Source organism: Somniosus microcephalus, chromosome 14 (assembly GCF_052327205.1).
Source record: "Somniosus microcephalus isolate GS21.2 chromosome 14, FLI_Smic_1.0, whole genome shotgun sequence".
In the NCBI taxonomy this organism is placed as follows: domain Eukaryota; kingdom Metazoa; phylum Chordata; class Chondrichthyes; order Squaliformes; family Somniosidae; genus Somniosus; species Somniosus microcephalus.
This window is the reverse complement of record NC_141000.1, coordinates 72,025,445-72,039,619: the sequence shown is the minus strand read 5'-3', so window position 1 is coordinate 72,039,619 and position 14,175 is coordinate 72,025,445. Positions and strand designations below refer to the sequence as shown.

The 14,175-nt window shown below is 44.2% G+C and overlaps 1 protein-coding gene across 16 annotated transcripts in view; it reads left to right on the top strand.

Moving 5' to 3' along the window:
* The window catches only part of caska (calcium/calmodulin-dependent serine protein kinase a), a 540,018-nt gene that overhangs the window by 522,229 nt on the left and 3,614 nt on the right, over positions 1-14,175 (top strand). For 8 of the 16 annotated variants that reach the window (XM_086006664.1, XM_086006672.1, XM_086006668.1 and 5 more), the window contains 3 exons: positions 1,491-1,693; positions 4,877-4,960; positions 8,460-8,486. In XM_086006664.1, the coding sequence (XP_085862790.1) occupies positions 1,491-1,693; positions 4,877-4,960; positions 8,460-8,486 (314 nt within the window). The remainder of the gene's footprint in view (positions 1-1,490; positions 1,694-4,876; positions 4,961-8,459; positions 8,487-14,175) is intronic. The other 8 variants (XM_086006673.1, XM_086006675.1, XM_086006669.1 and 5 more) reach the window with 1 other exon arrangement.

Genomic DNA, 14,175 nt, shown 5'->3' with positions numbered 1-14,175 from the left:
CTTAAAAATAACGAGGTCGAGGACGAGCTGCCGTTTGTGCAAGGCAAATGATGGAGCAGTGTAAATCAGCAAGTTCTGGCAATTTGCAACTCATGCCGAATCTCTTCACCTGAAATTGCGCATTAATAACATCGTTAACTCAGCGTTATTTTTTCAGCAAGATTTGGGCCATTATTAAACAATCTTTTATTCATTGAACTTTCTGGGCATTCAAGTAAATCAGTAAGCTTAAATCTAAGCACCTGAGTTGCTTGTAGAACACTAATAAAATAACAATTAAAAGTTTTGGTTGCTTTTCAGAATGAATGACTTAGCTGATCTTAATCAACACAACAAAAGGTTCTACAGTTGGTCTCTGCCCTTAGGTTAGGGAGGGGGAAAAAAATCAGCCAGGATTCTATCTAGTGGATTCTGTTAGAAAGTGTGCCGGTCCCCATTGTTGAATTGCCTTCTATCTAGCTCACACAAGAAGAATAGCTGTTGGGGCAAGGTACCTCCATAAACTTCACTCATCCAAAATTCTGCTGCCCATATACTAACCCACACCATGTCCTGCACACCCATCACCCCTGTGCTTGCTGACCTACGTTGGCTCCTAGTCCACCAACATCTCCAATTTAAAATTCTCATCCTAGTGTTCAAATCCCGTTATGGCCTTGCCACTCCCTATCGCTGTAACCTCCTCCAGCCCTACAACCCTCCGAGACCTCTGTGTTCCTCCAACTCCAGTTTCTTGTGCATTTTCCGCTTCCTTCACCCACCATTGGCGGCCGTGCCTTCAGCCATCTAGGCCCTAAGCTCTGCAATTCTTTCCCTAAATCTCTCCACCTATCTCTCCTCCATTAAGATCCTCCTTAAAGCTTACCCATTTGACCAAGCTTTTAGTCACCCCTCCTAATATCTTTTCCTTTGCCTCGATGTCAATTTTCTGTCTGATTACACTCCTGTGAAGCGCCTTGGGGTGGTTGAAGGCACAATTTAAATGGAAGTTGTTGTTGTACCAGATGGCGCCCAGCCTGATACCCCAACATGTCAGTGCCCTCAGAAAAGGAGAATATAATATATTTTTAATCTATGTTGCGATTAAGTCACTTCATGCTTTACAATTAATAAAATATGAAAAACTGCAAATCAATATTCCCATTAAGCATTGCGGCCGCACAGCCATCTGTAGGTCCCGCGCAGACAGCTCACCGGATTTCTAATGAGAATAACCGCGCATGAGCGAAAATTTGAATGGGCTGCGCAGCCACCTAAAGGGGCCACGCACCCAAAAACAAATAACAGGGAATATTGCTGCACATTTGGTCACACATTCATTAGGTTTCAATGTAAGCCTAGAAATGTCTAGGAAAAAGCATAATATCGTTACAATTTAAACTGCCCTGCTTCCAGGGAAGAAATATAGATTGAGGAGTCAGGCATAATTTAGAGCCTTAACTTGTGCCAGTAATATCTCTCTCTAATATAAGATTTTTTTGTCTTCATAGACACTACCAGACCTGCCAGAAAAGATGAAGAAAATGGCAAAAATTACCATTTTGTTTCACATGATCAAATGATGCAGGATATTTCCAATAATGAATATCTGGAGTATGGCAGCCACGAGGATGCAATGTATGGAACAAAGCTGGAAACGATACGCAAAATCCATGAACAAGGACTGATTGCAATACTAGATGTTGAGCCCCAGGTATTAATAAACAGCTAATGGTCAGTAATGGATAGGAGAAAAAGATTTGAATGTGAAGATTCCCTTTAAAGGCCTTTTATCCCACAGTCCGAGTTTAAGGAGTTTAAGTGTTACTAATGGATTGGCCTAGGCTGATGCCAATAATGACTTCTCTTTCTGACATCACATGCAGTGCTGCAAGGCAAGTGTTCATGTACAATTTTTCATGCAAGAGCTATACTCTGCATTTATCTGCCCTCTTTGTGCTTTTTACCATCATCTATTTTCTTGTGGATGGATGGAAGAAAGACAGTGTAGCAATATTCACATGGCATTTAAATAATTTTTATTGCTTGTTTTCTAATAATTGCCTCATACCTGGAAGAAGCACTGGTTTGCTAAATTCATTTGTTTTCAGACAGATATCTGGATAATTTAGCGGTCTTTTTGAAGTGTATGTTGTAATTAGACAAAATACCATTACGCTACAGGGCTTCCCGGTGACACAAAAAATGTAGCCAATGAGTAGCTAAACCCCACGGACCATGAAGGGCCCCTGGTTAGTGCTGAGTTAATTGATTTCACCTGGGTGCAGTAGGGATGCTACCATTGGACTCAGTCTCGTGGATTAGAGGTGACATTGGAAGGGTTCCCCCTCCTGATCAGAATACAGCGACCTCTTCTGGAAGTGCATGTGAAAGGACTTTGGTTGAGGAAAGAAATGGGCTCAACTGATGCTCTTTACAGTCAAATAGCACACTATCGAGGCTCACGGTGAACTAATGCCTACCTATAACTGCACCCCAGCAAATAGTCAATGCTTTCAGGAAAGGAAAAGAGGGAAAAGGTAGAGAGAAAAGTACATTACAAGAGACTAGGATAAAACAGAGACAACATTTTGCTGATCCTTTTATCATTCATTGCTTATAGGAATTTGATGTTTTCGGCATTTTAAAATGTGAGATCTCACTATGCACTTTTGTAATGTAAAACTATGCACTTTTTACTGGATTAGGGATTGTTCGAATTATTGATGAGAATCTAAAATGTAGTGCATGAACCTGGACCATTTTAGTAATCGCTTTATGTTTACTTCATTTAAATATTCATCAATGCAGTGTTCTTATTAGTAATGAGAGTGGCTTTTTGAAGAAACTTTAGATTCCCCAAAGGGTCAGATGGTCAAGCTAGCAACAACTGAGCCATTACAGCCCAGGGAGATCCCATATTTGATCCTCGAATTAACTGATACTACATTGGGAAGTAAATTTGACGTAAGCACCCCTGTGATGAGGAGAAAAATGAAGCAGGGATCTCAGCTCCTAATTTCTATCCATAGACCACCTGCTAGAAAGTATGCATAAGTTTAGTTATGATGGCCCTTGTGCAAACAGCCTGCCTAAACCTGTTCACCAACCTCACACATGAAGAATCATCGCTCAAACAAGATACATACAGGAAGGAGCCCAGCATCTGTAGAACTGTATCTCGGCACAAGCTAGAGCCTTTAGCATGAAAGGGGAGAACATTGGAGTAGAAAAAATATATTTTAAAAACCTTCAGAGCTGCTGCTGTATTTCCAGATTGTCTATACATTTCAGCAACAACAGCTCTTAAGGTGAATTTAAAATCTTTTCTTTTAACCGACTCTTAACTATGTAGATTTATGTCAAATCAGTTTTATTCAGTGTTTTATGTACATTGGATCCTAGGAAGAATTGGAATGCTGATTAGATTTATTGTTACTAAAACAAAATCTAATCACTTCGGAGTAGATGGAAATTAGCAATAAACACTCCCATAAAGTGATTAAAATCAAATTTATCACTGCTCATTCCTATTTAAAAACATCTGCTTTACAGATTTTTAACAAAACATACTAAAAATTGGTAGAAGTTTTTCCAGTATTCTGTAAAGATAACGAGGTTCTCTTTTGGGGAGGTGAAGAATTAATTAAATTCATCTAAAAGGAATAAGAAAAGTAAACTGTAATTCCTAATTTTATCTGCTGCTAGGATTTGTCATGAGAGAGACCGTAAAATATTAAGAATGAGCATGTGTACAGTTCCTATTGCCCCAGTCAGTCCATTCTGTTTTATCTTAATTTTCATATCGGCACTTTAATCCGTTTCAGGGAATAACACTGAACTGGTAATTGACGGACTTCCTGGAGTGCAGACCAGCAAATGTTTCCTGAAAAAATAACTACCTTGTGGTGCATTATGTGCAGACAAAACAATGTATTCTAGTTTTCTATCTAAAAAATCAAGTGGACTTTCTATGTCTGAAAAAAATATGTCCACTAATCTTAAATATGTTTAACCTCACATGTTCTTGCTTTCATTTATAGTGAACAGGAGGCCAAATAAGTGAGCAAGACTTTGGGCTAGCAACTGGGTTGCTTTGCGCCTCTCGGGGCGCAAATGCCCTTGCGCCCGGGCGCAGCACTGCTGACTCCTCCCGCAAAATTCAGCGGGAGGTTAGCGGGCAGCGGCAGCCAATAGCGCCCCCGCACTGCTGATGTCATCGCCGTGCGCAGCGCCCCGGCTGCAAGCTTCCCTTGCACCCCCTGACCTATCGCCAGACGATATGTGCGATAGGATCGGGGTGGGGGGGGGGGTTTCAGCGGCCGTAGCGTGCGGCGGCGCTACTTAAAGGGCAGGTGTCAGGCGGCCATTTTTATTTTGGCCGACGGCCTGCACCTGCCCCCATTTTACATTTGTATGCGGGGTGCCGGCTTCGATCACTTAGCCCAGCACTCCTCTTGAGTGCCAGGCTGTTTCCACGGCACCCCGCTCCCCGGTGGTCCAGCAGGGCCCTGGTGTGCGCAGCGCTAGGCCCCTCCCCTTTAATCAGGGTCGCTCCACCTCCTCCTTGGGGCGCTACTACTGAATTTACGGGAATGGGGCGCTAACCTTTTTGGGCGCTAAAATTGGCACCCCAGCGAGGTTAGCACCCCAGGATGCGCAGTACCTAATTTCCCCCCCCTTTGACTTTAATGCAGACAAAGTTCTATATTCTGTTACTAAGAAGGATGCACTTTGTTGTTCTTCTGGTGAAGCTGAGGGATTCAAGTGTTGGGCATTGTGTGACTGAAACACATGAATGCAGTTTGTGGTGTGAGTTTACCCACACTACTGGTTTAATTTAATGCTCAACTCCAGTTTTACTGATCCTCACAGCTTCAATCTTAATCTCATACAGGCACTGAAGGTTTTGAGAACTGCGGAGTTTGCCCCATTTGTCGTTTTCATTGCTGCCCCGACCATTACTCCAGGCATGACTGAGGTAAGGCAGCAATTCTGTAATTTTATCTTAGTTTGAAGTTGAGAGATCTTGTATGTCCTGCCCTTGCATTTTAATAATTTCACTGAATGTGAACTAATTGAGCTACAGTTGTGATATCCAATTACCAATTTAATATTATGACGTGACAGCTGTTCAATATGTTTCTTAAAAATTTGTTCTTGTTAAACTATTTGAATTTGACTCTTGTAGTCACAGCTACAGCTGAATAAATGTCCTTTGATGAACATAAATGTTTTGTTTAGCAATGGGGTCAGCATTTTTTCTCCCAAAGATGATTCATGACTCTGTAGCTTTCTCTGTCTAATGCATATGCAAAACTAATTCAGTTTAAAATAGTTAACATTTTTATGGTCGGCCAGATACTGAGAATAGTGACTGATAGACTATACAGTTAGTTGCAAGAGTAAAACACTGATAAGAGTGCTGTGAAACACTTAACGGCCTTAATGCATAATGTTAGCTATGTCCCAACAGAACAGTTTTTTTAAAAAGATTTTATCATTATATTTGTACATCTACATCTTCTTCATTTAATTTAACTTCAGGTAACTTCTGAGCTATGGTAAAAGCTTTTGTATAAGGCGTTCTGCTTGCTCTTCTACTTCTCCATTCAAATTGCAGCCTAGACTGACAATTGAATTTGATTGCTGCCAGCAGACACATTCCCGTAGTGCTTAACTGGGCTGCATGATATAGCCCTTTCAGATGATGGAGTGTTCCATCCCAAGCAGAAGGTTGTAGGCAATACTGCTTCTGTCTTGCAGAAGTCCATCCTTTACTTTAAGTAAGATTTAGGGATGAATATTTTGTTTATCAAGGTGGTGAAGTGGAACACTTCTCTGCTTTTGACACCCAATGTTCCCAACAACATCTTGCATTTATATAGTGCCTTTAATGTATTAAAATGTTACAAGGTGCTTCACAGGAGAGTAAGCAGACAACAAAATTGACAATGAGCCAAACAAGGAGACATTAGGTCAAAGAGGTAGGTTTAAAGGAGCATCTTAATGGAGGAGAGATGGAAAAGCAGAGGGGTTTAGGGAGGGAATTCCAAAGCTTAGGCCCTAGACAGCTGAAGGCACAGCCACCAACGGTGGAGCGAAGGAAGTCAGGGATGCACAAGAGGCCAGAATTGGAGGAATGCAGAATTCTCAGAGTTGTTGGACTGGAGGAGGTTACAGATATAGAGCGGGCGAGGCCATGGAGGGATTTGAACACAAGGATGAGAATTTTAAATTTGAGGTGTTGGACCGAGAGCCAATGTAGGTCAGCAAATACAAAGGTGATGGGTGAACAGGACTTGGTGCGAATTAAGATACTGCAGAGTTTTGGAAGAGCTCAAGTTTATGGGGGGTGCAAGATGGGAGGCCGGCCAGGAGAGCATTGGAATAGTCGAGTCTGGAGATAACAAAAGCATGGATGAGGATTTCCGCAGTATATGGGCTGAGGCAGGGGCAGAGACGGGCAATATTACAGAGATGGAATTAAACGGTCTTGGTGATAAAGGATATGGGGTCAGAAGCTCAGCTCAGAGTCAAATGGGACGCCGAGGTTGCAAACAATCAGGTTCAGTCTGAGACTGTGACCAGGGAGGGAGAAGAAATCGGTGGCTAGGGAACAGAGTTTGTGGCAGGAGCTGAAGACAATGGCTTTGGTTATCCCAATGTTTGTTTGGAGGAAATTTTTCCTCATCTAGTACTGGATGTTGGACAAGTAGCGTGACAACACAGAGGCAGTGATATGGTCACTGCTCCTTCTCCTCTGTCCCTGCAACTTAACCCCAAACTCAGAAGAACATCCAACATTTCTACTTCCTACTCCAGCCATCCTTCTGGTCCCTCTGAATGAGATTGTTAAATTAGTGCCACATTATGGTACGTTTTGTGATGTAAATCCGTGCCCACCAGGAACCAATTTGGGATTGCCCAAACCCAGTTAATCGTAGAATCATAGAAATTTACGGCACAGAAGGGGGCCATTCTGCCCATTGTGTCTGTGCTGGCCGAAAAAAAGCTATCCAGCCTAATCCCACTTTCCAGCTCTTGGTCCATAGCCTTGCAGGTTACGGGACTTCAGGTGCATATCCAAGTACTTTTTAAATGCCATGAGGGTTTCTGCCTCTACTACCCTTTCAGGCAGTGCATTCCAGACCCCCACCACCCTCTGGGTGAAAAAATTTCTCCTGAACTCCCCTTAAATCCTTCTACCAGTTACTTTAAATCTATGCCTCCTGTTTATTGACCTCTCTGCTAAGGGAAATAGGTCCTTCCTATCCACTCTATCTAAGTCCTTCATAATTTTATACACCTCAATTAAGTCTCCCCTCAGCCTCCTCTGTTCCAAAGAAAACAACTCCAGCCTATCCAATCTTTCCTCATAGCTAAAATTCCCCAGCCCAGGCAACATCCTTGTAAATCTCCTCTGCACCCTCTCTGGTGCAATCACATCCTTCCTGTAATGTGGTGACCAGAACTGTATGCAGTACTCTAGCTGTGTTTTGTATAGTTCAAGCATAACTCCCTGCTCTTGTATTCTATGCCTCGGCTAATAAAGGAAAATATTCCCGTATGCCTTCTTAACCACCATATCTACCTGTCCTGCTACCTTCGGGGATCTGTGGAAATGCACTCCAAGGTCCCTCTGTTCCTCTACACTTCTCAGTATCCTACCATTTATTGTGTATTCCCTTGCCTTGTTAGCCCTCCTCAAATGCATTACCTCACTTCTTCGGATTGAATTTAATTTGCCACTTTTCTTCCCACCTGACTAGATCATCGATATCTTCCTCAGTATCAACCATGCAGCCAATTTTTGTATCATCTGCAAACTTCTTAATCATGCCCCCTACATTGAAGTCTAAATCATTTTTATATACCACAAAAAGCAAGGAACCCAGTACTGAGCCCTGTGGAACCCCATTGGAAACAGCCTTCTAGTCACAAAAACACCCGTCAACCATTACCCTTTGCTTCCTGCCACTGAGCCAATTTTGGGTCCAACTTGCCACTTTCCCCCGTATTCCAGATATGCAGATAAGACTGCAGCAGCCAAAAGGAAGAAGACTGTCACACTGGATTGAAGCCCAGGTCCCACAGGTGAATGGACAATGCCATCAATCCATTATGCTACCCAATCCCCCAATAGAAGCACAGATTTTATCAGCCAATTGTGGAACAGCATTAATGAGGTTGTAGACCAGTCAATTTCAAGGAAGAAGCATGGTGGCAAGAAGCAGCAGTGGGAGCCTAACCTGGTGGGGAGGCTTAAGAAAATTTAATCTTTGAGAAAAGAGTTTGCAGCAAAGGGATTTCATGAACTAGAAGCTTTGTAAGAGGTGAACTAAATTCATACAGCTCACTTTTTCTGTAGCCTCGGTCTATCACTTTCTCTTCCTTTTTGTCTGTTTCTGCATATTTTTTTTATTATTTAAACTCACATTTTCTGTTTATTTCCTTGCTCCTTTCTGATTTTTACATAGCTCCCAAGGTGGTGCAAAAAGCTACCTGTAAGTATTTGCATTAGCCAGGGATGTCTGTATGAAAATGGTGTTTTAGCGATAGCAATTAGTGATGTTGTAGTCTTCGTTGAGAAAAGGTTAGCTTTTCTTCCAGCTTCTTAGAATGTGAGCAAAGGCTATTCTTTTGCTCTTTGTTCTTTAAGCCTTTTAATTACTTGATCAAAAAATCTGCTTTCTAAGCAAAAAGAAGACATCTGATGTCATTGATGACATTATTCAAGATGTGTACAGATTTCCTTAAAGTAAATAGGTTTTGAATCTTCTATTTAAGACCTTTCTAAAGGTCTTGCTTGAAAATGTTTTGATCTAACCACATGTTCTATTTGTCCAGTTCATACATGTACACTATTTTGTTATTTAGCATTGCTGATCAAATAGAATCCGAAGAAATTTTGTGTCATATTAAGTGGAGAAATATTTGTTAGATCCGTGTATCTTGATGTTGTGTGTCCTTCAATAATTAGACAAGAGACTGCAGGGAACAATCAACAGGTGTTTACTGGATGAGGGTTACTCTAAAACTAACTGTACAGATCCCTACTCAGGGTTATATACAGGTGTGGTCACTGCCGGTACTACAGTATACAGGAGCTGTAAAAAGTAGTTCTCCCCTTAAAAGGTACATACACTACAATTCCTCCCCTTTTAGATTAACAGTACCATAACATTCATTTAACAATTAAATATCAACTAATTACAATTAACACTTTTAACATGCAACATTAACTGAAAATAGTCTATTTATAAATTCAGTCTTTGGGGAGGCTTCCTGATCCTTTCTGGATAGCGCCTTTCCTGAGTGTCTTGCTGTTGGTGCGGAGGCGATTCTGGCCCTCTGTCATCGGTTGGTTCATCAGCTTCCGATGCTACTGTTTCTGGGGTGGATGCTACCTGTATGTTGGGTTCATCACCAGGTACGGGAGACATGGGGTTGACTCGTTCCTGTGACTCTAGGATCTGGTCAACATGGCGTCTCACAATGTTCTCCCCAACATCCACTGTGTACATTAGTGGCCCCTGCCGTGTGCATATCGTTCCTGGTTGCCATTTCTCTGTTCGGTAGTCGCGGGCCAAGACTGGTTGCCCTACATTGAAGCTCCTTGTCGGCTTCTCATTGATGTGCTGGAATTGCTTATTCTCAACATCTCTTCGTACATTTGGTCTGAGCAAATCCAGACGAGATCTCAACCTTCGGTTAAAGAACATCATGGCCGGGGTCTGGTTGGTGACTGCATGTGTCGCATTTCTGTAGGCTAACAGGAAATTGTCCACCCTATGCTGCAGTGGAATGTCGTCATCGCACATGGCCCTTACTGCTTTTTTAAAGGTTTGTACGAACCTCTCAGCCAATCCATTTGTGGCTGGATGATACGGGGCGGATGTGCAATGCCTTACCCCATTCCTTTTCATAAATCTTCGAAACTCTTCGGACACAAACTGTGGTCCGTTATCAGAGCAAATCTGCTCTGGCAAGCCGTTCCTGGCAAATATGGTCCGTAGGACTGCAATAGTTTTCTCCGTGGTGGTGGAGGACATTTTGATCACCTCAGGCCATTTCGAGTGCACATCCACGGCTATTAAAAACATTGAGTCCATGAATGGACCAGCAAAATCAATATGCACCCGTTGCCATGGAGATGAGGGCCACTCCCATGGGTGTAGAGGGGCATGTGGTGGTGCATTTTGGACCTTCTGGCATCCTGAGCAGCTCTTTGTCAGGTCCTCGATTTGCTGATCGATCCCCAGCCACCACACATAAGCCCTAGCAAGGCTTTTCATTTTCACCCCTCCCAGATGGCCTTCGTGAAGCTCATTGAGCACTCTCTCCCTTAACTTGGGTGGAATTACCACTCGGGATCCACACATCAAGGTCCCCTGGCATACTGACAGCTGTTCTCTTCTGGATGCGAATGCTGGCAACAGTGAGTCGCCATGTGTTGGCCATCCCTTCACCGTCAAGTCATATACCCGAGACAGTGTCGGGTCATTTCAGGTCTCCTTCTCTAGATCAGCGTTAGTTACTGGCAAGCGTTCAATTATAGTCGAATAAAATATTTCGACAGGGTCCACTGCTGGTGCTTCCTTCGCAGTAGGCAGTGGCAGGTGTGATAGCCCATCAGCGTTTCCATGCTGTTTCGTGCCCTTATACTCGATTTCATATTGGTTCGCCCCTAGAAAAAGGGACCATCTTTGTAGCCGTTGCGCAGTCATCACCGGAACGCCCTTCTTTGGATTAAAGATGGAGACAAGTGGTTGGTGGTCAGTCAGCAAGGTGAACTTCTGCCCGTGCAGATAGTGGTTGAACTTTTTCACTCCCCACACTAGGCTGAGGGCCTCCCTGTCAATCTGGGCGTAGTTACGCTCGGCTGAGGTTAGTGACCGAGACGCAAAGGCTACTGGCCTCTCCGAGCCGTCCGGGAATTTGTGCGACAGCACCGCTCCAATGCCATAGGGTGATGCATCACACGCCAACCGAATTGGTAGTGCTGGGTTGAAATGAGCCAACACCTCTTTTGATGTGATCAATTCTTTGCACTTCTGGAAAGCTCGTTTACATTCGTCATTCCACTTCCATGGTACCCCCGTTTGCAGTAGGGTGTTCAGTGGGTGTAGTACTGTAGACAAATTCGGCAAGAACTTATGGTAGTAGTTCACCAGCCCGAGGAACGACCTCAGTTGTGACACATTTTCCGGTGCTGGAGCCTTGACTACTGCCTCAATCTTTTCAGGGGACTTATGTAACCCCCTCTTCATCAATAACGTGGCCACAATACGAGATCTGCTTCTGGAAAAACTCGCATTTGTGGCGATTAGCTCGGAGCCCATATTCCTTCAATCTAGTGAGCACCTGCTCCAGGTTGGCGAGGTGATCACTGTCATTTTCGCCCGTGACCAGGATGTCGTCCAAATAACACTGGGTCCCTGGAATCCCTTGCAGGACTTGATCCATTGCCCTTTGCCAAATAGCCGGAGCTGATGCTACCCCGAACACCAGCCGGTTGTATTGGTAGAGACCTTTGCGTGTTGATCGTGAGGTACTGTTTCGAGGCGTCTTCTACCTCCATTTGCAGGTACGCCTGGGCCAGATCAATCTTAGTGAAGTGTTTCCCTCCAGATAGCGAGGCGAAAATATCTTCAATCTGCGGAAGCGGATATTGTACAGTGTGAAGGACTGGGTTCACTGTCACCTTAAAGTCCCCACAGATGCGAACCTTCTTTGGTTCCCCAGGCGTAGTACTCAACGACCTCTTCATTACAGGAATGATGGGTGTAGCCCACTCGCTCCAGTCCACTTTGGACAGTACTCCTGAACGTTCCAAACCTTCCAGCTCTGCTTCGACGGCTGGGCGGATCGCATAAGGTACCGGTCTGGCCTTAAAAAAAAAAAAAAAAAAAAAAAGAAAACAACTTTGGGCTTGCATTTTCCTCTCTTTTGATCGTCGCTGTTATGCCTTTTAGTGTTCCGAGTCCCTCCTGGAACACTTCTTGTGCGTCAGTTAGCATTTTTGACAGTCGTCCAGGTGTGACGTCGTCATCCTTTTTGGCATCTACAGTCAGTGCTTGTATGGAATGCCAATCTAGCTGTATCTTCCGGATCCATTCACGTCCTAGTAGTGGTGGTCCTCCATCTGGCAATACATATAGGTCAATTTTTGGTGTTTCCTTGCCGTTATATATAACGTTCACCCTTATTTTTCCTTTGGGGTAAACTTTTTGCCCCGTGTACGTCTTCAAGACAATCTCTGTATCTCTCAAGGGTATATGTGAGAATAGCCGCTTGTAGTCCCTTCAGTTTATGACTGTTAGGGCTGATCCTGTGTCCAATTCCATTTTCACTTGGACTCCGACTATCTTGAGCGTGACCCAGATAGTTTGGTGATCCTCCGTTTTAATCACATTATGTAGTTTCAGACAACCCAGCTCCTTGCTTCCAGAGTCTGTATCACTTTTCTGTTCGTCTGAACTACTCTCCGTCACCTTATGTACCTTCTTGTACTTCTCCTGTGGGGATTTCTTGCTGCTGGTTTTCTTTTCCGACCTGCAGACTCTTGCTATGTGTCCTCCTTTTCCACACTGTCTGCACACTTGGTACTTGAACCAGCAATCCTTATGGTCGTGTGTTGTTCTGCCGCAGCGATAGCACTTCACTGTTCCGTATGACATTTCATTTGTGCCATATTCTTGCGGTCTCCGTTGTATCTCTGCCGCGCCCCGTGCTGCTGCTTTGTGTGATACTGCCATGCTGAAAGCCTTGTCCAGCGTAAGATCCTTTTCTGATAGAAGCCGTTTCTGGGTTCCTTCACTTTGAAGCCCACACACAAACTTGTCCCTTAAAGTATCTGCTAGTCCCGTTCCAAACTGGCAGTGTTTCGATAGCTTGCGCAGCTCTGTTTAAAAACTCAGCATTACTTTCATCTTTATGCTGGTTCCTTTTGTGAAACTTAAATCTTTCCGCTATCAGCAGCGGTGTGGGGTCTAAGTGGTCCTGTAGGATTGACACTGTTTTCAAAATCCTTTTCCACTGGCTTCTCTGGGGTTACTAGGTTTCGCAGTAAGCCATACGTTTTTGCACCCATTGAATTCAACAATACCAGCGCTTTCCTGTCATCTGGCACTTCATTCGCCTTGCAGTACACTTCTATGCGTTCGACATATGTCGTCCAATCTTCGACTTCATTGTCGAACGCTGTGACACTGCCACTCTTCGGCATCCCTGGGTGTGGTTAGACTGGCTCAAAATGGCGTCTCCCGCGCTCTCCCTTCTTCTCCACTGCGGCTCAAAATGGCGTCTCCCGCGCTTTCCTTTCTTCCCCGCTGACGCTGCTCGGCATTTGAACACCGGCTGCGCTCTGCGCGTTTTCCTGTGCACCTCTCTCTCTCGTTGACGCTGCTCGGCCCTTGAACACCGGCTGCGCTCTGCTCTCTCTCGTTGACGCCGCTCGGTCCTGAACACCGGCTGCGCCCTGTGCGCGCTACCCTCTTCTCCCGTCGACGCTGCTCGGCCTTTTTCTGTGCCATCGGTCGGCTCTAGCCACCGCTGTCCGGGAAGGGTCTGCGCCGTACCTGTTGCCAGCCCGTTTCGCTGGACCACCGTGACTGGAGAACCAAGCCCAGCTCTCAACAGCCTCCCCTGCGATGCTCAAGTCGCCGCTGGATGGTCAACGCCTGTGCTTCTGGACTCTGCCTTCTTCTTTCACTGTTCTCCAGGAGCGAATCACTGGGAGGTGATGCAGAGTTGCAGGTAGGTTTGAATCTTCTCGTCGCCAATGTTAGATCTGTGTATCTTGATGTTGTGTGTCCTTCAATAATTAGACAAGAGACTGCAGGGAACAATCAACAGGTGTTTACTGGATGAGGGTTACTCTAAAACTAACTGTACAGATCCCTACTCAGGGTTTATATACAGGTGTGGTCACTGCCAGTACTACAGTATACAGGAGCTGTAAAAAGTCGTTCTCCCCTTAAAAGTACATACACTACAATGTTAGCTAAAAAATCCCTTTTTGACACAATTAACATTGCCTCCTGAGTAACACACACATTTAAATTAAGCAATTTGCATTTTTTAACCAATTTTAGTTAGTTGGTTACTGCTTTGCCAGTTTCACAGAGAAGAATCTGATGACAATAACAACTTGCATTTATGTTATGCACTTAATGTAGAAAAAGGTCTCAA